Raw genomic sequence first — 26,911 nt, forward strand, 5'->3', positions numbered from 1 at the left:
AGTATTTTTTTTTTATAAAGTTAGCCATTTGATACATATAGGATAAACAATGAGACTGTATCTAATTGCGGTACAGATGAAATATTGAGAAATAATCTAGGTATTGCGCGTATTAATAACTATTTTCTATTTTCTGTTTCAGGTAAGTCACACCAATCGATTGCAAGCTTTAACGATCCCGGTGCTCTTGACGTCAGTAAGTAACACACAAACACACACACACAAAGTTAAAAATAAACCCGATACGTCCTTGCATGTATTTTTTTTCGCGCCGATCGCTCGATTTTCAGTTTATCGTCCATTATTCCCCCCCTACTAAAATACACGTATACATCGGTATATACTCTCATTTACACGGACGAAGGTCGAATCAATGTGCCATATTACAGAAAATGGATCGTTTTTTTTCCGCATTCGCATAAACAATGGTTGAATAACAAACCGTGCGTTATATAGTTATAAATAATGGCCCGCGACGAATCTGGGCACGTTTCACCAGAGCTTGCGCATACGATCCAAACACGCGAGTAACCCCCCCCACCCCCCACCACTCCTTATGTGATGTACGCACAGCATCACCTTCTCTCACTCTAAACCTGGATCCTTGGCAATGAAACTCGAAGTGGGCGATATCTCGCTCGAAAAAGCTGCGTAGAGCCAAATAAAAGCCCGTGCTGCTCTCAGTAGCCCCGCTCGTTACCGCTCGTATGGGCGCCTCTGCGCCACAGCTCGCGTCCTGTAATGTGATCCCCCGGTTGTTATTGCGATTTCCGTGCGTTGCTAATGCTGATGCTCCTGGTCTCTATTGTAATGAGCAAGATGGCCCAGTGTGACGATTCGACGCGGGCAATGGAAGAGGCGTCGAGGTGCTCGATTAGCAGCGGTGGTAGTCTCGATCCACGATTCGGAGGTAGGCTGTGTTTGCATGGATAGATTAGATGGACATGATTTTCGAAACGAATCGGTTCACAGAGCCAACGGAGGCAGGGGGTATACATGTACGCTCGCTTCGGCCGTTAGTCGGCACTTGTGCGTGCCCCTGTCCCTTGTGTCCTTAAAACACGGCAGGAACGTTTTGTAATCGTCACCCTTTCCACGTGTATTTTATTTCACGTGCTTTTCGCTGCAATCGCCAAAACCAAGGGCGCGTACACGCGTGAGAAAAGTCGAGCAGCACAGCGGGAGCGCGTCGTAAGCAATCATATACACGTCGGGCGGAAGGAAATAAAGAAAATAAATGTCTACATAACAACCTCGAAACCGAGGAGGGATTCGTTCTTGGGTGGTACGATGATTGTTGGTGTTGTTCGGTGGCTAAACAATTTCGCCCGACCGCCCATCATGCCCCGACCCCGTCGTTTGGCCTAGAAATTTAAATGGCGTATTTACGTGTTGAGACCCGACAGGGCACTCTATACGCAGCAGTTAAGGACCACGTCTGAGGGACGACAGGTAAAGGCCGGAGTGCGTACAATGGGGACGTCGGCGGTTGGACGTATTTTCCCGCACAGTAGGCAAGGGTCGAGGTAACTCGAGGAGGGCCAGTTCATCGCGCGAATCACTGCTTCGGTAGGACCCTTGGACGCGAGCACACCGAGGTTTTCGTGAAGCCTCCTGAGATTTTTGCAACAATCATCAAGTGCCACGTAACTCCCTTACGACGGCCCACATACACCGTACAAGCGAATTCCCTTGTATTAAACACATGGAAAGAAAAAGATACAATTTCGAGTGGACAACCAAACAAAAAATCATTACGCTCGTCCTCGTATATAATGTTTGTTCAAGAACGTCCTTCCGTGCACAGAGTCAAGGGCAACATCTAGGATTTCGGTCCATTTGGCCTCGCCCTCCAACGAATTCTCCCTCTTAATTCACCCCTGAAGAGCAGCTAGCGCGTACATGTATATATATGTATACATGCACCTCCTTGCGCACAAGGTGAAGGCCAATCGCTGCCGCGTCTATGTACTTGCGTACACATATGTAGGTATGGTCGCGTGAAATGGTATGTGTATCGTGCAGCTTCCCTCTCTTTCACTCTTTATCCTCGTTCGGGGAATCGGGGATACTCTATACCGTGTAATGCACATACGTACATACACTAGTATGGACTCTAAAAGCTATCGATTTTCCGGAGGAGGGCACAAACAGAGAGAGAGAGATGATAGCTCTGCTGCTGTTCTCACGTGATGCCTGCTGACATTGACATTGCGCTCTGGCGTCAGTCGGCCGGTAGGAGGTGGCAACACAGAGGTGGACATAGAAGGTGGAGGAGGAGATGGGCCTCGATGCCAGCTCCATCTCGCGATCCAAGTGATCTGTTGCATCGTTATGTTTATGTATGTGTACTCAGATTGAGCTGCTTCCGTACTCGAACGTAATAATTATACGTGCTTATGATTACCCCAAACTTGCTTCCCAGCCACTCTTATTTCGTCTCGCGTGGAGGGAGGGAGCGATCGGCGACTCGTTGGTTGCAAAAGGTGTTGCGAGATGAGGAGGAGGTGGTGTCGGGCGCTTCCTCGCGAATCGCCGAGATGGCGCGCGGATGTGCGACGAGAGAAGCGCGACTTTTCGAACTCTCTGTATACACTTACCACACCGTCCGTCTGGCAAAGGTGTACACCCTCTGTTTCGCGATACTTGGCAGCTTCTAAGAGGTTTATCGTTCACTTGGATTGAGAGAAATGGATTTACGATGAACGTAAAGGGACACGCGCGTGCTGTTGCTTATGATATTTGGATTAAAATCGAGCCGATCTGTGTTGGTGTGGCGTTGAAATTTGATCTTGACGGATGGAGCACGAAATCGACGAGACGGACTAATGGGCTGGCATGCTATTGTGTATACAGCATTGTAGTACTATTGGAGATACCTTTTTTTTTTTTTTTTTTTTTTTTTTTCGACGAGAGACAAGCACGCGGATCCGGACAAAATAAATGGGCCAGGGGGTTACGGCTTTGTCCATGTCCGTGTACGCTGTTCGGGGTCCACATTACGGTCCCTCGTTTACAGGCGCGCGTTTCCCAAGAGCGAGCGATCTACTTGTCGTGTCGCAATTGCGCAAAGCTCCCGAAAAAAAGACCTGCTTTCACTGCTGTACCTTCGCTACATTTTTTTTCTTCCTTTTTTATCTAGATTAGACGAGCACGCGTGCTCTACTTGCGCATGAAAAAAAAAAAAAAAGAAAGGGTCTAGAGACGATTTTTCAAATGGCTCGTTGAATCGGTCAAGGCGACGCGCGTGTATTTATGAGATCTTAAAAAAAAAAACCGGAGAAAGGAGTGGTTTTCCACGCTCGCGATTTCGTAACGAATCCTTTTTTTTTTTTTTTTTTTTCATTACATCGATCTGATACGATAGCGCATGGGTTTTTCCCCGCCTCGAAAAAATCGGTTCGTTTTCCCTCTCTCTCCGTTTATCTCCATCACACGCCCATTGGCCAGAGCATGTGTGACGATGAGTCCCTGCACCATGTGATTTCGACTTGCTGGCAATGTTAAAACGTTACCATGTGCATACCGATCGAAACGAAGAAAATGGAGAAAGATCAGCCGATCGAGGGGCTCTTACGCCCGCTCTCTCTCTCTCTCTCGACCCTTCGCCCATTACGTCAGAGGAACGCTAGCTGAGTCACTCCATTACAAGCGCTCGCGTGTGTGGGTTACATACGTGTACGTATAGTGCTCGTTCTCTCTCGTATAAACACCTACATCCGCCCCCCTCTGTTTCTATTATTTTTCTTCGAGGCCACAGTCGTCGTCGATATTTTCGTGGCCCGCAGCTGACGAAAGAGAGCTCGCGTCGCCTGGAGGAAACTTGGGTTCACGGGTAATTTTCAATTTGGGCCTCGATGCCCCGAGTGAATCTTTGAAACTGGATCATGGATATCGTAAACCCAGCCCGTGGCGGATGAAAGCAGATTGAATGGGAAGTGGATGCTGGTGATTGATGGAGACTATAAAATGTCGCACGCAAAAAACCCAAAGTTGGCCGATTACGTGAAAAGCAAAAGTTAATAGTACCCAAATATCAGCGGGTTGTACACCCAACGATCCTTACAGTGGGAGCTGCTTTCTTTCCTTATTCCTCCGAGGCTGTCGTAATCGTTACGCAAGCGTGAGCTGCCGGTGAAAGACGTACGGACGAAGAGAAAAAAAAAAACCTTCGCTTTCACCGCCTCGTTTCTTCTCGATCCCAAATGTCTCGGAGGAAGGGAAAAAAAACGGGGAGGGCTGAGCTTGCAAATTACGACTCTGGGAGCGCTCTTCTTTCTCGGATGAATGATAATGAAGGAAAAGGAAGGAAAAAAAGCCCCCAACAAGCAGCACACGCGTGTACGCGCCAGAGAGAGAGTGAGTGCTTTCACCTTTCTCCGCGTCGATGATCGAGCCTCGCGCGGCGCACGTGCTATGTATATAGAGACCCAGCTCGGCTCTTTCTCCTTCCTCCCGGGGCAGCTTTTACTCTCGATCGCGGTGGACTCGGAGAAAGCGCGTAAAGAGACCGGCAGCTCTCGTGTTGCGCGCTGTGGGTGCCTTTTTTGCCACCCCCATCGGCGATATGCGTGGGCTTCAAACAAAAGGGATTACGATCGCTTTGGTTGCATGCGTTTGTATACCCGCTTAAGGATTTTAAGAAGAAAGGACCACAATTGTCACCAATGCTGTTGATCGGCAAGCAAAAAAAAAAAAAAAAAAAAAAGCTCACTATCCGTGGGTATTAAGTCCACGCCGCGGTGAAGAAAAAACGCAGATAAGAACATTTTTTAGAGCGATTAAGCTCATGTACGCATGTATGTATAATTATACACCTATACGATATCTATACAACGGAACTATAATGCTTAAAGAAGCTATGTAGGGTATAAGAACGGAAAAGGAGAGCAGGGGCCGTCGCAAGTTGCGCTTCCAAAACGGAATTTCGTAAGTATATTACACTCTCGCATCAGCATATAAGTATGGCAACTCGAATGGGAGACCTCATTCGGCCGTATAGGTACATATATATATACACGCGATCCCGTACACATATGTATACATGTTTATGTATTAAGATACGAAGGGGTATTATGGTAGTGTGGCTACGGTGCTGACACACAAATGCAGAGAAAGAGAGAGAGAGAGAGAGGGGGGGGCACGGGGACGATTGGGCAAGCTTACGTATACATATAAACCGTTCATGAGCAAGCATCAGCGACTCCACGACGGCGGCAGTGGTGGTGGTGGTGGTGGTGGTAACCGCTTGGCCTGGATGTCGGGCGCTAACCCCGCCCGAATCAAGGCCAAGCTGATACACAAGTGTGAGTGCGCGTACTTGCTCTTTGTTGTGATGATGCATGTGTGTCCGGCCCGAGGTACGTAACCCGCGGAGTTTGCTTATTTTACATGGACATAATATTAAACTCTCGAACCACGAAATATCAAATTCCACCGATGAAAAAAAAGGGGATGGATTACGCAACTCGCCGACAATGGAATATTTTTATTCGCACTCGAGCGTACAGATGCGTTCAAGAGGTGCTCGTTCTTACTTTCTACGTAACTCGCTTTCGCCACTTTTTTTTTTTTTTTTTTACCCATGGACATGTATATTTTATGCAGTGACACCGACCGGCAAATGCCCCAACGATTTTCTTTATTCAAATTCCCTTATCGGCTCTCAACTTCCCGTGTATATCTACAATAACCATGGGCTATTTTTATAACGCTGATCGATAAAATTCTTAGGAGTAAAAAAAAAAAAAAAGAAAAGTTACTGTACGCATTATAAAGTGGGCCACGACACGTCGCCGCAATCGGTAGTATATTTAGGTAGCCCCTCGCTTATCGAATAAACTCGCCATCGATCAAACACGGGCGCGCGCGCGCTGTGCAGCCAATGACACCCTCCTATCCGCGTCCAATCGAAAAACCATCAAACCTCGTAACGCTGACACATGAGTCAGTCCCCGGCTACTGTACATACACACTTGCGTGGAAACAGGACACCTCATCGATTATGAATCCGTCGCGTATCTTTATATGCACGCGCCTCTTCCATCACTAGCGTGCGATGTGCAGTATTGCAGAAATCGTTTGCTTGAATGACAAAAAAAAAAAAAAAAAGAGTCAACGCCGTGGACGCATACTCGCACCGTAACGCAATCAATGCTGGAGAGAGAATGTACAAGGTGCGGAGAACTGTGTAAGCGGGATGGGTGGTTGTAAGCGTGTCAATGCCGATCCCCGCGACCTTTCCACCCTCTGCCACTTTTTTTTTTTTTTTTTTTTCACCATTCTGTCGCAGCACTACAATTTTTTCTCTCTCACACGAGCGACACGTGTTGGTCGTGTTAACAGCTGCTACCCATACAAAGTGTCGGCTTTCACGAGTTACACGCTCGCTGATTTTTCAACGCTCCTTTCGCGATTTTGCTGATATATTGCCCGTGACGTACCTCCCTCGTCTCGCTCATTTTTTTTTTCTTCTTCCTATACTCATTTGTGATGAATCTCTTTTTTACGGGGTCTCGTTGTGCGGTACACGCGAGTATTTTGTAAATCATAAATTGGCCGTGTCGAAGCAAGAGTGAAACAAAAAGAGAAGAAATTTTAAGGTTCAGCTGGGAGTTGGATGCATCTTAAAGAGGCCAGCTATTCGCGTCTATGATCGAGTGGGCGCCTGTAGCGTTGTACGAAACGCAGGCTATTTTTTTTTCTCTGTCAAATCGTGCGGCCCACTAAAATTTTTTCTTTCTCTCTTCACGCTCATTCTCTCGCTTTTTTTTTTTTTTTTTTTTTTACAACTAATACAGCGTGCAGCTCTCCTTTTTTTTACGATCTTCGAGTTACGTCTAGCGCCGCTTACGCAACGGGCTGTAGGCGCTAGAAAAAAAAAGGCTAGAGTCAAAGTCGAGTGAATCGGTATTTTCGGTGGTTTGAGAAGGAAATGTTGTTACCCATTATTGACTTCACTTATTGGGTCGAGTTTTGTGGTCTCCCATCCGTCAACTGATATGGCTCTGTTGGTATGAAAAAAAAGCGAAAAAAAGAGTTGATGCGCGCATCGCAGTTCGCGATTCAAGGAATCGCTTAGAAATACGGAAATGCCCACTGCGATGACTCGGAAAGGGAAAAATTAACTATGTTACGTTTTCATCATTTCACTTTTTTGCATCCAGTTTTTTCACCCTTTTTACCTTCATACCAATACAATTAAACAAAATTCGCATAAACCTGTGCGAGAAATCAACCAAGGGGGAAATCATATTTCGTTAGTCACTGCACCATTTGTTTGTTTAACATTGGCAGTGTAGATTTTCCACTTTGACTTTGAAACTGAAAAATAAAAACAAAAAAAAAGCCTCCGATAAATACCTAGCGTGAAAAAAAATTAAAGAACGAGAAAGAGAGAGAGAAGTCACGGTCACCAGAAATCGCTGTTGGGCACACAATTGTATAACAAAAAAAGACAAGGAAAAAAAAGAAGCGGGAGTGACGAGAGGCCGCTTGCGCAACCAGCTGGCGTGAATATATATTGTTCGTATACGTATATGTTATACATGTACACGTAAGGGTACAATACAAGTACACTGGCGCGGTGGAAATAAAAGTCTGTCCCGAGGCTTAATCAAATTTTAACTCCACGGCTAAATACATGTGTATATATAGTGCTCTCGCGCAGTTTTATGGTGTGTAACTGCTGACTACCGACTTTTGGTCATTGCCCTTGCGACCTATTTGCGCTCCGTTGCGTTACCCAACCATATGACGACAACATCTGCGTCCACGTACACGTACTCTTTTGAATATCCTTTTCTCCCCGAGCCCCGGCTGTGCTCCCTCCCTTTTATTTTTCTTCTTCGTGTTCAAACATTCGTCTAACTTCTTCTCGTTTTCACTTTCCACCCGTTTGACTGGGGCTTTTTTCAAAACACACGCAAACGTAGCAACGTCGCGTCGAAAGTTTTGTTACGCGCGTGCTTTTTCCAGCGAGGCTTTTCGCAAGTGTTGACGAAACACCAAAGTCAAAGAAAACGAAACAATGGCCACCGGCACCATCAGCGGGAGATTTGGAAAATAATCGAGAACGATTTCCAAAACCACTCGCTCGCGGGGGCCATGAACCAAAAAAGCATTACGAGGAGCCGGCGTGACCCAGTGCTCCTTTTTTCCCCACTTGAAAATCAACGCGTGGCAAATATTGTTGTACTCAATTACAAAAATAACCCCCGATGTTTCGCAAGGTGTATTAAGGACGCGGTGCTCGAACCGTTTATAATACAAATTATTATTGCTCTGTACACGTTATGTCGACACGACGTTGTTTGCGAGAAAACTCGGGGGTGTGAGTGATTAATTACAAAATGACACTTCGATCTGCTCAACATTTAAATGCATATTATTCTTACTATTGGTAAAAAGTTTTTTGTTTTCGAATCACTGGTGTCACAACATTTTTTTTAACTAACCCTACATCGTATCGCAAGCTTTTTGTAATTGTTACTTGTGATCTTTTAACGGCAACGCCGGGGTGCGGTGAAAAAAGAAAAATAGTCCTGAGCAATGACACGGCGATGGTTCATTATGAGGTCGCTTCATAGACTCGTTACTAGCTGCACATACGAATCAAGTGGAGGATGTGTATACGTTGACGCGTGAGCCCAAGTACAATCGTCACGTGATACCTACCGCAAAAAGGAGAACAAGAAGAAGAAACAAAAGGCATGGGTCGATCGCCGCAGGTTTTAACGCGTAACACACACACGCACACACCTGGCGAACCGTTAAAGCGCGCGCGCGCTCGTTGTTCCTCCCCCCGACTCCCGCCGGAGAATTTATATGGATCAGACTTCCTGTTTTCGAGTCTGAACTTAAAAAACCCGCGGGGTCGATGACTCGTGCAGGGAGCCCCTCGTCGAACAAAGTTTCGCGAGCTCATGAGATGTACACGTGTCCGTTTGATGTAACGTAAGCTCGGACGTGCGGGTGATTTATGCCGATGGTATGGTAATCGAGTGAGAAACGTGTGCGCCCGGGGGCTGTAAAGATTATACGCGAAAGCACTGGCCCACAGGAGACTGTAGCTTCGTTCTCTATTAGGACGGAGTCTTAATTTGTTGAACCTCGGGTAACTTATTGCACTGTATACGTGGAAAGTTCAACGGTGCTATCGCTAGCTCTCGCAGTGACCTCGAGAGAATCAACCCGAGACGCAACACTCGAGAGTGTGACATTCGAGAGGTGGTGAGTAAATGAGTGTACGGCTGTCGATATGAGAACAGACGGTGCGCCCGCAAGCGAGTGTCAAAACAAGATCGTAAACTCAAACTTCCTCCTCTATCCCTTTGTGTGCACGTGTGCGAATATATAGTTCTTGGCAATGGATACGGAACGACGTGTATGGGTGTAACGGCACATTTCTGCGCCCGAGACGGGCAAAGAGCACGCGCGCCCGAGTACACTTATACGGAGCTTCAAGGTTGAGAACATTCCAGAGCGTGATGCGGTGCGCGTGGCGACATGTATAATACCATCGCAGGGTCCACTTTGGCGATACGTATCGGAAGAAGCGTCCCGAATGTAATCCGCGCGAAACGATCGCTGCCGATTTCTCATGCCGATCTCCCCCCCATAAGAGTCTCGGTTAACGACCTTCCCGTTCTCCCTTCCTCCCTTTTTTTTTTTTTTTTTTGTTTTTTCATCATTCCTTTCGCCCGTGGGTACTTGATCTTTTTTTTCCCGGCACTGTTTTGTTACCGCTTCCGAGCTGAGTCAGCTCGGCAAAGACCGAGGGATCAGATTTCGATGGCCCAAGTGTGAATTGGTGCTCGTGTCTCTTCTTACGTTTCCCGAATCATATATTACACGCGTACACGGCGGAGGTGTTAACTCGACGAGTGGATTCGTTTTACCGATTTAATTGGAAATCTCGTTTTCTTACCCTTTTTGCAAACCAACGCCGATTCGCTCATCTTACGACTCGTAACTCGACCCCATCTGCTTCTTTTTTCCGTTTGTACATAAGATGTTATTCATACCTCGATTGGAGCTATACATACGTTTATTTTCACTCGCGTCATCGACGTTGGATAAATCTTTCATTAACGATCTCCTTCGATCGTCAACACACCTGTTCGTTACGTCAACAATCGGGGTTTAAAAAGTTTTCCATATACACGCGGAGATTCGAGTACTCATGTGTACATCGAGATCGAAAAACCAGTTCCACCAACGAAATTCCTGATGGAAAATTCTCGACAAAAATAGCTACAGGCGTGACCGATGGGGAAAAACTGTTTTCGTCCAAACTCATCGGCTGGAAAGTGCCCGCACACACCGGACACCGATCATCATTGCCTCACTCGAATGCTGTAATAAGTCGTTCCAAAGCCGGTTCTAAGAGTATATAATAATATGTATACATACATATACATATATATATATATATATATATATATATATATATATATATACACAGTTGGGCGTTTCAAGCGACCGAATAATAAGTAACCTCGAAGAAGTAGAGCCGGACGGTAGACAAACACTTTTGGCCCACCTTCGGGCTCCCTCTCCACATACCACGGATTCAACACAGGTACAATCCTTGTCTCCCTCTCTCTCTCTCTTTGCTTTCGCCGCTAGAAAATGAACGCTGGCGCTGTTTGATCAGCGTTAGAGAGAGAGAGAGAGAGAGAGAGTTTGTGAGTACACAACAGCCCAAAAAACTTTCGCTTGGCGCGCCGTTTTGGTGTACGACTTTTTTTTTTATTTTCGTTCTCCTTTTCGATAGGCGTTTGGAGCCGTGTTTGCCGATTACCCATGCGTAATGTACTCTTACACGTAAATAACTTTCTACTAATGCTGACTCTTTTTTTTTCTTCTTCTTTTTTTCCTCCTCTGATCTAAAATAGCTCGTTTTGGTTTGTTTTCGTTTGGATGAGCTTTGTTGGACTGTTTGGGTCGAGCGGTGGAGGCGATGGAGGACTGTGATATCCAAATTAGTTCAGATCCAAGACGCTCCACGTATCTATTTTGTAACTCCTGTTGTTGACATTGTATCCATATTGTATTACAAATATACCTATCGATTGATCTTCCCAAAAATAAAATAGACCAGTACCAAATCTTGACTTCAGATCCACAAATCGAATTAGCCCGATTTCTCATACATACCGATTTTTACCGATTTTTCAATGGCAGCTCGCGTGATCACATTTCCCCATTGCGCTGCATCGTCTTCGTGTATTATTGTCTCAGTTCTATGGAAGATACGTACATAATACAACACACATATATATATACATATATAAATATATGTACACATAAACACGAGCACGAACGCGAACAGGAGAATGAGAAGAGAAGAAGAAGAAAGAGGAGGGCCTTGGCATTCAACCGGGGCACCGACACACAAGCTCGCGCTCTCTCTCTCCCTCTTAGGTTGAATAACCGACGTTACATCACTGGCACCACACGCTTCTCTCATGTATGTAGACACACACGTACACGTGAACGTGCTCGCACGCAACAAGCATGTGTGTACGTATAGTGCGTATACTTATTACATACGCGTATATGTATGGCTGTGTAGAGCTAAACCACGTACGTACATATCCTTACATAGTACCTCTATACAGAAAGAACGAGAAGGAAAAGAGAGAGGAGGAGGAGGAGGAGGAGGCGCACACGCGGAGTTGAGGTCGATCACCCAAGTGCGAGGAGTCAGTGACACCTCGAGCCGAGGATCAACGATCTTTGCCCGTTTGCTTCTTCCTTCTCCCTCCCTCTTTCCTCTTTTACCTCTTTGCTCTTTCAATGTTATTTTCTGAGTGTGTGTGTGTGTGTGTTTTATAATGAAATATCACCTTGAGTCTTTTTTTTTTTTTTATCCTCTAGGTCTTCCTTTAACCTTATCGTCGACGATGACGACGACCGATGCTTGCTCGGGGCGATTTTTTTTTCTTTTTCGTCTTGCTGTTTAAGGATGTGCTTGGGAGATGAATGAAAATACTAGAATCTCCCCCCCCCCCTAAACCTTTCAAAATCTGTTTTGTAGAGTGTTTCTTTTTTTCGGTATTTTCTATAGGGACACAGGTATAGACAAGTATCAAGTAAAAAACAAAATACCGAGTCTTACTTCATCCCCCCCGACCAACCTTAACCTACTTAATTATTATTCATCGGTAACCTGGAACGTGTGTTTTTCTGCAGCTGCATGGATCAACTGGATCGTGAACTTTACACGCAAATTAAACAAACAAACCAAAGTAGCCGTGAAGGTGTTAACGTAAAATCGCTTGTCTTCATTTTAATCGATTAAAAATGAATTACATCTTTTACACGTGCATTTTTGTACACCCGTACGATGGCTTATAAATTTATACCTCACAGACACGCCACTCCGACTCCATAAAACAGACCGTACCCTTATATAACGCACCAAGTATCCACGCAGTCCATCCCAACGGGTATATACCAATGAAATATCCGCGCTCGTAATCACCATATGTTATAACACTGCTGATACTTCCAATGTAATGGTTCCGACTGTGGGATAACGTAGTTCATAAATATATATTATAAGTACATGCGTTTGATTTCATTAGCATCAATTTAAACACAAATAGCACGTGCGATCGTTAGGTGTGAATTATTTAGTGGATACACCTCGCGTTTCTTTACAGCTAATTAAACGTAATGGCCTGCAAACAACGCATTACATAAGCTTCTTTGTATCAAAACAAGAGGTTTTACGTCGATGAAAAGAAAAAAAAAAAAAAAAAAAAAAAAAATATGCGTATAATTTTTACTGTACAACCAAATAAAAAAAAGTTCCGTTTGGAATGAAAAAAAAAAAAAAAGGTATGGAGCTCTAGGCGCTCGGCCAAATTGAATCATCGTGTATACCTCGGGGCTGTATCCATTACGGCAGTAAATCAGCTCGTCGTCGTCTCGAAAATTCTGCGGTGGTCGTAAAAAGCCAGGAAGACGAAAAACAACCTCTCGCTTGCTCTCTTACGCAATAATCTCGACCCGATCCATCATCGAACTTTACCGTGACGTGTCCTCTCTTGCCTCCTCGTGCGGGTAATACAGCTCTTGACAAAAAAAAAAAAAAAAAAGCTATGATAAAAAAAAAGAAAGAAGGAAGGAATAACAGAAGGAGAAAGAGGGTGGGGGAGGACCTTGACCGTAGTAGCTCTCCGTGCGAGGTGGTCGCGGGGATTGAGGGCTTGAATCTCCGCCACGTGTGCGTGACGCACTCGATCGACCGGGGATTTTGTTATTTCACGGTGCGACCGAGGAATATATGTATACATGTTGGGTGTACGGGGAAAGAGGTGACTCGTATGCTCTCTTGGTTGTTTACTTGGGGGGAAAATGAGTGCCGGTGACCGGGAATAAGGCCAATGTACGACAGCGATGACGACGGGCGAGCCGGAAAAAATTCCCCTGTAAGTACATACACGTGGAGGGTTTTTTTTTTTTTTTTTCATGGGGTTCCCGGATGATTTTGCGCACGTGTGATGGCGATCTTACGAAAGTTTGGTGAAAAAATAAGGTCGACAAAAATATCTCGTAATTGTCAGGAGTAATTTCTTACGAGTTTTTAAAAGGGTCCTACTATTGTCCCTTCGATCTTTGCTTTTGAAATTTTGAAGTTGTTGAAAAAATGTTTTCTCACGTGAATATTTTTCTTTCACCAACAAACAAGGGTTGGAAGCATCATCGTACCTTCAATATTTGAGAGTCTTGCCAGTACATTATGATATCGTACCTTACACAAGTATACATTGAGTCAATTTGTACTTACAAAATCGATGGTAAATTAATGTAAACTGCATGCATCGTTGAAAAAAACAAAATCACCGAGAGCCGAAAAATCAATGGGCCATATTAATTTACGCACAAACACACACACGTAAGAAGATACAAGTTGAGCTATAATAGCTATATATTTATGCGATTGGAAAAGCTCTTTCGCCAATTAGCATCGATCGATCGAAATATGCTGTACTTGGACGAACGAGATGAAATTCGTCCCAGAGACACCGAGTACAAAAGTCGCCGTGGTGAATCGGAAGCAACTTTTATTTTCTGCAGCCCATTACGACCAACAATAGCGTAGTAGCCGAGAGAGAAAATGAAACGTGAAAGTACCTACAATGCGTGTGTGTACGTGCAATAAAAGAAAGTAAGTCGCGGGTAACGAGAATCATATACCATAACGCTGATGCTCGTATTCTTGAAAAAGAAAGCCAGCTAATTGTCCAACCATTGCACCGGTTGGTCTATTATACTTACACGCACATACGGTAAACGCGAGAAATCAACAAACTAACTTTTCTTGTAATATTCAAACGAAACTGATCCTCGTGTTTATGTATTATGGTCAACTAGTAGGACCACCTGCGGGTGTAGAGCATAAATTTACTCGTAACAGGGCAACCTCGAGTGCACAGGACCTATTACCTAAAAATAAGCCGAGACGTGGTGCGCATCCAGCGTAAGTATATACCTTACCTCGCACACATATAATACAACTCGTGGCTATAAATCGCCGCTCGAACGACCATAAAACGCCGGACGATGACTTTCTCGTTCATTGTCGCGAATTTGGTTCGGATAACTGTACACGTTTGCCTATGCAGCTGCATGCTGGTCGTGGCACTGCAACTTCGACTCCTATTAGTATAAATATATACACATGTATAAAATATAGCGAAGGCGAGCCACCGATGCACTCGAAAGGACATTGATTTATTTATCGGTCGGTGCAGCAGCTGCAAGCGTACGCATATATATATATACAATACGTACATAGAGGCGTCGGACGCCTTAACGATCTCATTTGCAAACTTTGCGTGCGAGGGAAGTAAGTATACGAGTATGTATATACCTGATGTAATAAAATAGAGAAACCCAAGAAGGAGATTATTGCTACGGCCAAAGTGCGCCCATTGAACGTCACCCTGTGCTCGTGCCCGTATCATAGATCTGATATATATAGGTGTATCTTATCCTCTCCACTGGGTGCACTTGGCGTGGAATTGTGTATGTATAGGTAAAACTCTTGTGCATAATATTTACTTGCATTATGCGGGTGCTACGTCGTCTGCGTTGTGCTGACGTGGCCATGACTATTCTTTTGGTGCCATTTGTATATTTATTTTGGCTTTGGAATTATGGTTTTAAAACATTTGCGTTACGAAAGCCAAAAAATTACAATTAAAGACAGCGAAAAAAAAAAAAAAAAAAGCCCAATGATGCATTTGTGTACGTGTAGTTACACGAACGCCACTTGCTCTTGGCAGCGGCTACAGCCCGCAAACCCACGAGTCAGCGACCTGACGCGACTTCTATGCGCCTACACGTATACCTACATATACATACCAAAGGGGCAGACTGTTGCTGCTGCCTCGGTGCCCTGGAGAGTGAGAGAATGAACACACGTACAGTGCAACGACCCACTGCGCGCTTCCTCTTTCTAGTGCGCGCAACTTAGCTTGTATATACTTATCATTATACCTACTTATCTTGCGAGGGACTGTGGGCTTATTTCCAAGTTTCGACAAATATTATACCGAGTCATTTCGAGACGTCATCTCTAGATTGTAGAAAGTATTTAATATTCCGCAATAACAACTTCATTCTGATGGTCTCGAATAATGTGGTTTTGAAATTTGTTTCAAAGTCAAACTGTAAACTCATTTGACGACTACAAAATAATGGTATTATTTCAAGGCACTGGTCGACTTTGTCAGATTTGATAAGGACAACACTACTTTGAGCCTCTTTCCTCTCGTTCACATACACAGGTCACAAATGTGCGGCCAACAGGTATACACTAATCACACGGTTCAACGAACCTCCTGCTAGCATGTATGTGTGCGCCGATAACCTCCTCCTCGTATCAATGGGGGACCGATTACTCACGCTATATGATGCACTCTTGGGTACACGCAGTGCTGGAGATTCATGCCCAGTATAGTTGTACATGTGTATAAAATGCAGTTAGCAAACGCTGCACGTGCATGTGTGTGTTTTATGTATGTGCCGCCCCCATGCACTTGTCTATTTGCCTATTCCGCCGGCATTGCTTCCGGGTCAGATTTTTTCACGAGTAGAGCTTCCGTCGGCGATAGAGCGCGCGTGCGTTCCTCCCCTCGTGTACCGCAGCCTTATATTTTTTTCCTTTTCCTCGCGATTTGCCATTCAACTTGTGCTGCAAGCGAGGTGTTATAATTGCCGGGGAAAAAAAAAAAAACAATGTTTGCTCCACCTTTTCCTTTTTCTAACTCTTTTCTATCTCCATGAAAGTAAGGTCAACGACCTCGAGCACAGTGCACATGGTATACGCACGGAGTCATCAAGCGTATAAGTGCTTCGGTATCGTTGACCGATAAAAATCACCCATTTCCACCTACATTACGTGGCTTTTCACTTTTACCAAACGAAAAAGTCTGTAGCAAGAACGACTAATTGGCGTCACGAAGGAAAAACAAAAATCAATGACCATACGTACAAATAAAATTTTATTTACGTCACATGCACAGGTACACTCATGCATACAATACCAATGTTGTTGCTGCACTGAGTTATCCGTTGGATTGGTTGTATCTATGTCGTATATTATGTGCCATGCACACAGCACCGCTGACCGAATAACCAAATTCTCGTGGCTCCTCTCTCTCTCTCCCCTCGTTTTCCTTTGCTCGCTCGACTTACTGGATCATGGGCTTACGTAATTTTATACAGGCACGGTCTTTTTTTCCACTATATGTTACGCATCGGGGCCTTGATTATCCGCCATAGATTAGATTACGTGTGATTTCTTTTCTTCCCTTCCAAATCAGGTGCCATTCCTGCACGACACACCGCAAAACTCTCTTACGAGCTCGTCGTACAAATTGTGTAGAGACTCGTACTGCGTATATATATATGCCATTCGATCGAAAATAAATGTATCCATTCAACGCCCCGGAGTAGATGCGCGGGTATACGATTCTCTCCCGGTAATACAGACGTCGAGATTAGATCGCCGACGAGCCATCCATTACAACTTTCCATATCGCATGTACCTACATACAAAAGTGACGACCGAATGAAAACGCAGACATATATATATATTTAAATAGATATATACGCTGTCACGAGAGCCGCGTCAACCTGTTACTTACCTATACGCATATAGTCACGGCTTGACACGTAATTTCGCGTCTCGCCTATATACCCACACACACACGTTTACGCTGCACGTCCGCGGAGAAAGAGATATCGAGATGATAAACTCTCTTGCGGTCCGACTACTTTCTCCGTTGAGAGTACATATCATGTACATGGTTGGTTGCCACGAGCGTTTGCACTCCCGTGTGCCATTATTGCCATTGTCTGGAAAGATTATTTTTTTCGCCGTGAACCTTTTTTCGACGGGATCGCTCGAAAGGAGCAAAAGTGCCCTCGACCAAAGTGCCCCTTTTTTGAGAAACGAGGAATGCACCAGCCTGAGTATATTTTAATTGTACTTGGGGAAAAAAAAAAAAAAAAAAAAAAAAACTTTGTAGGTAGAGAGCCCGCAGGAAGAGTTCATTGACTCCCCCGCGGCGTTACCTCTGGCATTACGCGGTTTCCCTTGTTTTTTTTTTGTTCCACGCACGCGTGCACACGTATATGTATATAAATATATATGTACGCAGCATCTCAGCTGCAGCTACTGCACGATTTTTCCGATTCTTCTAAAATTAGAAATCAAAGCTCTCTCTCTCTCTCCCGTGCGCTCAACGCCAAATGCCTGCGGGCACATTCACCCGCGAGCTGTTGCAGCTCATCGCGGCCTTTTTAGCCATTAAGTGCATTACTCTCTCTCTCGGTGATGCATTTCTCTGTGTGTGTGTGTGTGTATATATATACACACGTGCATGTGGAGCAAGAAGAAGAAGAAGAAGAAGAAGACCGGGGCAGCCGAGGTGAGTGACCGAGTGCAGGCTGTGCGCTCGCTAACCCAAGTCCTCCTCTCATTTTCTCGCTCCGCCGCTGCACGCTCGAGGGACTCCGCGTGCACGCCGTGCCTTTTACTCCGAGTCCGAGACCGCGAGTTGGATTATCATTATCGTCGTTGTTTTATACCCACGCGCGTGCACTCGGACACCCGAAACTGGAACGCGCGGCCCTCTCTCTCTCTCAGTTCCCCTTCATTTACTCGGCTCTACTTCTTGTATCTGGAGTTGGATAAAATGCTTGAATTTTTCACAAGCCCGAGCAGGGTGTGTTGTTGTTGTTGTTTTTTTTTTTTTTTTTTGTATGGATACAAATGTATATATTTTACACGTTACAGTCGGGATTTTGGCTTTATGGAGTAACGCATCGCCATCGTGTGCTTATCGACGCGCGCGAGACTCGAAATGAGGTCGCCCAAGATGAACGTCCTCGATTGTTGAGTCACGAGCTGAGAGAGAGAGAGAGTTGATACACACTTTGATGGCGCATTAAATGATGATACCCATCTAAGATTTCGAGCGGAGCAGGTAAACAAATATATTATCAATCGTACATACACGTATATTATGTATAGTCCACTTGACACTTTGGGTCCTTACCTCGGTATCAAAAATCGATGTTTGATTGTAACAGAGTGGTGATGCCAAGCTGTACAGTCCCTTCACCCTGCAGGGAGTTACTCATATCTACGCACTTGTAATCAAATGGGAAAAAAACAGTGGCAACCAATGTAGGAACTTTCGACATCCTCAGCGTGTATTGTATATGCTAACGTGTTTATTTTGGTACACGCCAAGAGAAGAGGGCCCACGATCGCCACAATGGGGGAGGCTTCATTAAGGATTCCAAGCTCGGTGGTTACGTTATATATACTCTTGCCGTGCTTTTTTCAAAGTTACATGCATATCAGCGATCGGGGATCTTTCGTTGCAGTACAAGTACTCACGTGATACGAAATAACGCCCGTCAGTCCTTTTGAATTTTATGTACAGGGAGCAGGTAGGTATAGCTGTTGTGGGAGGACTATAGCTGCGTTATTTCAATGAAGCATCATTTCCCTTGGTTACGGAGTCATTTGTTTTTTCATTCTCATTCAACATCACAAATGTGTCCATTGGTCGGTTCACCGTGAGAATGTCCTTTTGACAGCCACGTCGGCAATTAAAAAATCTACTCCTTCGAATCGAAAGACAAAAAGAGGTATAAAAAGCGATGATGCGCCACACGTCTAAGGTACACACCTCTCTATACAATACTAAGTGTGCGCATGCATGCACGAAACAAAAACAAAAATGCAAGGAAAGCCCAACGATTCAAGCGACGAGCAAGCGGGGCGGGGGTCACACGCCGATGACCGATCACAGAGAGCACGCGCCATCAGCGTAGGCGTGCGCGCATATTTATAGGCAGACATAAGAATCCGCGCCGGGAATACTTGATGCGCGTATATATATATACGTAGCCCATCACGTGTACGAGTGGCGGCAAGTCGAGCGATGCCCTCGGACGAACCCCGTGATGCGCGCTTGGTTGTTATCGCGGGCTTTGCATTCGTTACTCACGGACTGGGTATACGAGCTCGCGCGTCGTTGTTTCCCATACCGTATACTCTATTGGACGCAATTTGCTTACTAGTTTAACTGTTTTCTTTTTTTCCCTCTGGTCGTACATCAAAGTTTCCTATATAGGGGTACCTATTGTCATTCGCCAAATGTACACAAGAGAGAGAGAGAGAGCTCGACTCTCGAAACAACGACTCTTCCCTCGGTCCTTGCGAAAAAGAAAAAACTAACATCCTTACGGTCCTCGCGATCCAACCCGCGAATGATGATGAAAAAAAGAAAAGATACTCGTTGAAGATGGAAAACGCACACAGCAGCTATGCCTGCCTACATTATGTACTTGTATGTGCAGCTTGTATGTACGTATAATGTATACGTGTACATGTATACTCTCGCGGAAAACGAGGCGAGCAACGGTACACAGCACACGCGCGTATAGGTATTAGGTGCATGTGCACACGAGCCGGAGGCAGGCAACCCTCGTCAAGTACGTAGACCCTTGACAAAAGGGCAACGACACCGCGAAAGAGAGAGAGAGAGAGAGAGAGGGGGAAAGAGAAGCTAAACCAACAGTTCTGATGCAGGTAAAATGCTTATGGTTATACATGTACAAACATACACACGTAGGTATAGAAGAGTTTACACGCGCACCATACCTTCGGTGCTCAGTAGCGAGAGCCGAGGTAAATTGCAAGCGAGCGTGCACTGGCGGGGGGACCATTTTTATTATTCGCTCTTTTTCTTTTCCTTTTTTTTCCATTTTTTCTTCTTTTGGTTAACTCGTAACATGCAGTGTGGCGGAGGCACTGACCCTGCTGCCACCGTTTGGCTGTGTGTTCGAGCTCGCTGTTATTTCATGGGCCTTTTTTGCGTCGTCGAGGCACGAAAGGGGCGTCCCAGAGTATTCCGATGCGTTTTGTACTTTGACGGAGGATCGGATTACCTCGCGGACGGGCGAAAATTAACATTTTTTTTTTTTTTTTTTTTTTTTTTCACTGCTGCGATTCGGTTCTCACGAGAAAGGAGAACTTGATCTTCCAACTTAATTTTTTTCCCTCGTCAATAATTGCCATTCCTCACTTGTATCGAGGTTACTCTGTTTAGGTGACCGTGTGCTCTGTCGGTTGAAATTTTTCAAACAAATCGGTGACCGAAGCTCTGGGAGCATGCTTATTAATATACAACGTATATATATAAAACGTGAACCGGGACAAAGACCAAATGATTATACTAACAGTACGCAATCATCTTTTATTAAATTTTTCGTGGAGCCCTCGAGAGTGAGATCACGAGGCCAACAATGAACTCTTTGTTGTATACCTGTACTCGACGGTGCAAGCTCGTAATCCAGCAACGTTTCGAGTGGATAAAAATGACGATAAAAAATCGTTTAACAGCAACGTGGTTCACGAGCATACTGGTGCACCGACGACTCTCGCGCGCAGACATGTGTTACATGGAGGTGGCAATGCTCGAGTAGTAGATACAGACAGATAAGGGCAGACACATATTGTGCAATATATTTTCTGGTGCACGGGATGAGAGGAAGGTGAGCGCGCGAAGGAAGCGCAAGTGCAGGCCGCTCGCACGGTCATCGATCTTTTCTCGACCGTACACATAATAATAATATATACGTGTGTGTGTGTGTGTGTGTGTATTGTGGGCAGGCACGTGTACACGTAAAGTCTCAATGTGCCTCGGCCTGGCGTTCGGCCCAACCAAACTGCGCTGCCCATGTGTATACGTATCGAAGGTAGGTATGGGTACGCGCGAGAAACTGCCAAGAGTGACTGCTGGATTAGATGCAAATTGCTCTAGCGGTACGCGGGGCAAATGTGCACGCTTGTCCGTACGTTGTACGTGTGTGCTTGTATTTGCGTAGACTTTGCTTCTCTCCGTACATACGCACGAGCACACACAGACATACATTTATTTACGGTCTCGGTCGATCTCGCGCGTAAACGCGGAGGCTAACGCGACTCCCGAGAGCTCGTGTAATTTATATAAGTACACACATGCGGGCGCGTGTTGGCTTACGTTAGCGCAAAGCTCGCGGAACTTGCAAGGTTCCCTCGAGCGCTAACAGCTTCGGTCATTAGAGCTGGTAGTGCGATTTTCGGGATTAACGGTGCGATTGTATACCTATACGCTTGTGCCCATAGGTGGGCTTTTTTGTGTTTTCGAGATGGGGTGTTTTTTTTTTTTTTTTTTCCAAAGGGGTGGTACAATCGCACGAAAATAACCTGCGGCGTGGAGCCGAAAAACTGGTCCTGTCGTCGCGAAACATAGCGAAATTTGAAATTATAATTTTCCCACCGCGAAACGGGCGCACGTGCGCGCTGTGTCGTCGTATCTCCGAGTCCCGCAAACACCCATCATGATGAAACGAAAAAAAATAAAACCAAACGACAGGGGAATAGTATATTTATGTGTAATTTTAGAGGATGAAAAGAAAGAAAAAAACGAGCGATCGCGGTGGCATGTGCCAAAATTATTCAACCCGTGATTTTATGTGCGTACATACACATCCAGAGCTTCCGCTCGGCGATAGAGAATAAAAAGGACGCACAAGGAGCAGCGCTTGTGCGAAAAAAAAAAAAAAGACACGTTCAACCAAACGACAGTTCAAGGCCTCGGGAATGGAAGACACACGTGAGAGAAACGTGTAAGTATACTTGCGCGAGGAGCCTGTGTTTATACGACAATTCGGAAAAAATATACATGTATCAGCGAGCTAGTCCACGCGGGGTATGTTTGTATATACGTATAGGCACGTGGCCTGTGCTTTTCTCTCCCCCACTTCCTGTTTGATATGTGATACATAACCGAGATAAACAGCGACAAGCGATATGACTTTCGGATTTTCGAGACGAAGATTCTCGATTTCAGCGCGTGTAATGTACAATAAGGAGGAGAGGTAGGCACACACACATAAGAGATCGGGGACGGGCACTGCACCGCACTACTGTCGAAGGAGCGTGCATGTATAGGTACAGACAAAAGGAGGCGGAGGAAGAGAGGAGTGAACGAACGTTCGGCCGAGGTGCGATGAACTCGGTCACCGGGCAACAAACTGCATCCGCGGCGCGCGTGCCTCATCCTCCTTTGGCTTGTGTGTAAGTGTGTGTATACGAAGTCTCTGGCTCCTTCTGGCTTTACTGTGTATATACATACACACCCTCTTGACTCCCCCTCGGTCTTGGCCCTCTTTTCTCTTATCTCTCTTTTCCTCATTCATTTTGTTTCACTTTGCTCTTTCGTCGAGCGCGTTCGTCAGGCTTTCTTTTCGGCGGCTCTTCCTTTTCCCCCCTTCGCTCGCCGATGGCTTGTAATTATCATTATATTTTTTTCTTTTATTTTTATCCATATACAGAGAATGAGGAATGTTTATTACTGCAATGGGATTTCTTACTTTTTTTTGTTTTTTTTTTTTCTTTTTTTTTCTCCAGTAATGAAATTACCTTACTTCAGTGCAAGCAGGATAATTTCGTAATAATATCTCGAGGAAGCGAGCGCGTTGATCGAAAACGAGTCCGATACGATCGCGGAATGTTAATTGAGCGAGGGCTCTCTTTGCCGGTGAAAAGCGAAAACCAGGTTGAAAAATTAATGGTGATCGAAGCAAAGTTGAAAAAAAAAAAAAACAAAAAATCTGCAAACCATTCTCACGATGGAGTACAATGATATTCGTAAAAGTTGAGCTAATAAACACCCCCTATATAGACGTCCCGTAACCCTGAACTTGCCGAATAGCTTATACTCAAGTTGGGTGCATCGGTCACTCGCACAAACACCGGGACTCTGTCGTACATAAAATGTGCATACAGTGCAAATGCACCTCCGAGGTGCAGCGAAGCAGAGCACAATAGAAATCCTCTGGAGACTGCATCAGTGCAGGCGAGTAACGTTTTCGCTGCTTCCCCCCCTTCTTTCCCTCCCCCGTCGCGTCTTCGATTGGCCATCGTGTTATATATTTAATCCCGTCGAGGGAGCTGGTGAACTTTTCGCGTGTACAGTTAGACAGAGGGGCAGAGGGGTACAGCTCAATTCTCGGTGTGGATTTGTGCACGGCCGTCCTTTCCCACCTTCCTTTGTGCTTCGTACCCACTCGCGGACGTCTACTTTTTCGTGCATCCGAGAATATCGAAGACCCTGAATATGTACTGATTGCAACGAACTCTACCATCCAAAAGTTGGCGAGCCCTTTCTTGTGATGCATAAAATTAAAAAAAAAAAATCGATAAATCAACTCCCTCGTTCTACTGATTCAACTGGAATGTAGACCAGATGTCATTTCTTTTAATCGCATTTTACGGGTTGAGACGATGATTGTAGTTTCTTGGGGAAAAATTCATTAGATTTACAAGACACATACAATTACAAAATAGTAAATAATAATTTTCTTTTTCTTTTGTTCCAGGTGAGTTGTACATTCAAACCCTGACATGCCTCGAAGCCAAAGTCCCCGTGGTTTTCCGTAAGTCCGCAAACAAAGCTCATTTGAAATACCATTAACACGTTCAACCCAAATAACAAAACAAAAATATTTTTATCATCGAGGTTCAACGATACCTTATCGTTATTTCTCAAAAAGACAAAAAGTGGTTTTTTTGTTTGTTTTTTTTTCTTCACCACCAGCCAAGTAGGTATATACTTTGTATCGAACATTGAGAAACTTGTATACCGTATACAAAGATACGTTATCATAATCGCAAACATGCGTCCAACAATATCCTACCGGGCTCTTGTACAAATCGTATAAGAAAAAGGTAAGTCGACCAAGGCTGTATACACAATAGTTGGGCTCACTGAGAGGGAGTATAGACATAACAGAAGCGGTACGAGCGATGTTCAGTTATAAACAGAGGGAAATAAGGCCCAAACACCGCGAAAAGGGTAATGTACACATTGGTATACTGTAACATGGCGCTCCAGTTAATCCACCCAACTCGTCGCTCACTTGTCACCGACGTGTTAGCGAATAATCCCCAGCGCTGCAATTGCACGGCACATATACAGAGGCTCGGAGTAGCGGGCCGCGTCCCTTTTTTTGATTGACGCTCGATGATACGTATATACACGCGTGTATGCATTTTCTTTCGTTTCAGCGCGGCCATTGCCCTCTTTTGCGTTTGGCTTGCATGTAGGCGGCCAATCGACGTGACGGCCGTGCATTTTCCATGGGTGTGCGGATGGAACGAAGAGCAGCCAACCGAAACGATTGTGCCACCATTTTCATTCAAACTCGTGTACGAACGCCATCAATGCCAATCTCTTTTTGCAGTTTAATTTTGTCAATCTCGAGCATCCGATGCTCTATAAGTAACGAGGGTAGGTACTCGAGAGGCCCTATGTCGCCCCCCCCCCTAATTGTAATGCCCACACGTTAGGTATACCTTCAAGCCGTCATCGATAAGCCACTGATAAGAGTATAATGACCTAGAGGTATAATGCTGAAAATAAAAAAACAAAAATAAAAAATGCAATTCGAGCAACATGACCTCGCGTGAAAGCGGAAAGGGAAGGGTGAAGGCTGTCATGCAGCTCATGAGTTGAGTATTACCTATGTATCCATAGGTACTTAAGCGTAAGTAGGTACAGCAACAATAATCGTGGGTGTACATATATAAGTAACAGAATAGCACCCTCGATATACGTGCAGCATATATAAATATATATGTATAAATCCGCAAGGTGCAACACTGCACGCGCTCGCTGTCGTCGAAGCAACAGAAGTACAAGTAGTATAGAAACAGCAGCAACGAACGGTGAAAAAGGCTGCAGGAGCAAGTGTACGTGTGCACATGTATATAACAGGCCGGGGTAGGGTATACACGAGTATAGGGAGGTGTGTGCATGTACATATATATGTATGTATAAAATCAAGGAGTCTTACGAAGGCCCGACTATTGCTGCACGTATCATAAGTATCCTGTGTAGAGGTAGACGCACATACACATATATATATATATACAGCGAGAGTTAGCTGTGGAATGAGAAGGAGGCAAGGGGAGCGCGAAGAGCGAGAGAGAGAGCTAGTGTGGGTTACCTGGTTAGTGACCGGCCAACCGAGTTCACTGGCCCATCATCACTGTGGCTCTCTCTCTCTCCTCTCCCATCCTTTGCCCACCAGCTTTCCTCCTGTTCCACCTTCCTGGCTAATCTTTCCCTTCGTCTTATTTTCTTTGCCTCGGTACTCTGTATACAACCAACGAGTGCGCGCACGTGCAACCTCCTTCTCCTCCTCCTTCTGGGCTCTCCTCTTTTCTCGTCTTCGCGGTAAAGTACATTGCACTCGTTTTTTCCTTCCTTCCCTTCTTCTTCTCGTCCTGCCCCTGCATGTTGCCCCACGATCTGGATTATTCCTCCACGATGACCGTGTTTCCTTTGGCTCTCGGATTATTTTTTCTTCAGCATGAATTTTAACATGTTTCAAGGGCAAAAACTCCAAACTGTATTTGTTAAACAAAAAAAAAACCTCGTTGATACTAGGTTGATCTTGTACCTCATTTGTACTCGACGTATAAAATTGTTGTGTGTACTTTTATGCTCACTGCTCGTACAACGGAGATGCACGATAGTCCTTAAAAATAAAAAATAAAAGTGCATACGTGAACCCCGATGATAAGCGAGTCAATGATAAAAAAAAAATAAATAAATAAAAAATACACCCGCGCCCGATTACGCCTATACAAACGTATAGGCACAGAGGCATCGGCACGTGTCGCTCGTGCTCCCTTTTCTTTTTTATTGCTAATAGCGCCGGTTTCTTCTTTCGCGGAGAGTACAAGTATATGTTTATACACACGCACGCACACGTTAAAGCGCATAAGAGCGAAGAAAGTGCTTTCTCCTTGGTACATATTATATACGTATACACACGGCTTTTTCCTCGGTGCTCGGCTTTCTTTGCGTGACACTCACCTTCACCGCAACGCCGCAGCTGCAACGAGTCCACATGTATACATGTACAAAAAAACTATACTCGTGTGCGAAGCGATTACTGCACACAACGAATCGAGAGTTTTCTCGCCGCGCGCTTGAAAAATTAACGAGCCGTGAACAGCTCGTGGTCTTTTTTTTCTCGCACCATATCTCTCTTCCGCGCGTTCGTTGCACTTTTGCACAGTGGATGATGTCATCTTTTTTTTTTTTTTTTTTTTTTTTTTTTTTTTTTTTTTTTTTTTTATACAAATAAAAAAAAAAAAAAACATTAATCGACACCAAGCGGTTCGATGTACATGCCGAAGAAAAAAACGCACGCGCGCGTGCTCCAGATAATCAGAAACATTTAATATTTGACCTTCTTATTCCACCCCCCTCCTTATCTCTTCCACCTTCCGAGATTAGACGCTCTCTTCATT

At 44.9% G+C, this 26,911-nt stretch overlaps 1 protein-coding gene across 1 annotated transcript in view; it reads left to right on the forward strand.

Annotated features, from left to right (window-relative positions):
* The first annotated feature begins 698 nt into the window (after positions 1 to 698).
* The window catches only part of E75 (ecdysone-induced protein 75), a 65,617-nt gene continuing 39,404 nt past the window's right edge, over positions 699 to 26,911 (forward strand). The window contains exon 1 of the mRNA XM_014358517.3: positions 699 to 910. Within this exon, the coding sequence (XP_014214003.2) occupies positions 784 to 910 (127 nt within the window). The 5' untranslated portion in view covers positions 699 to 783. The remainder of the gene's footprint in view (positions 911 to 26,911) is intronic.

Source organism: Copidosoma floridanum, unplaced genomic scaffold (assembly GCF_036245765.1).
Source record: "Copidosoma floridanum isolate Cflo_tuat_1 unplaced genomic scaffold, Cflo_Japanese_pri ptg000030l, whole genome shotgun sequence".
Lineage (NCBI taxonomy): Eukaryota > Metazoa > Arthropoda > Insecta > Hymenoptera > Encyrtidae > Copidosoma > Copidosoma floridanum.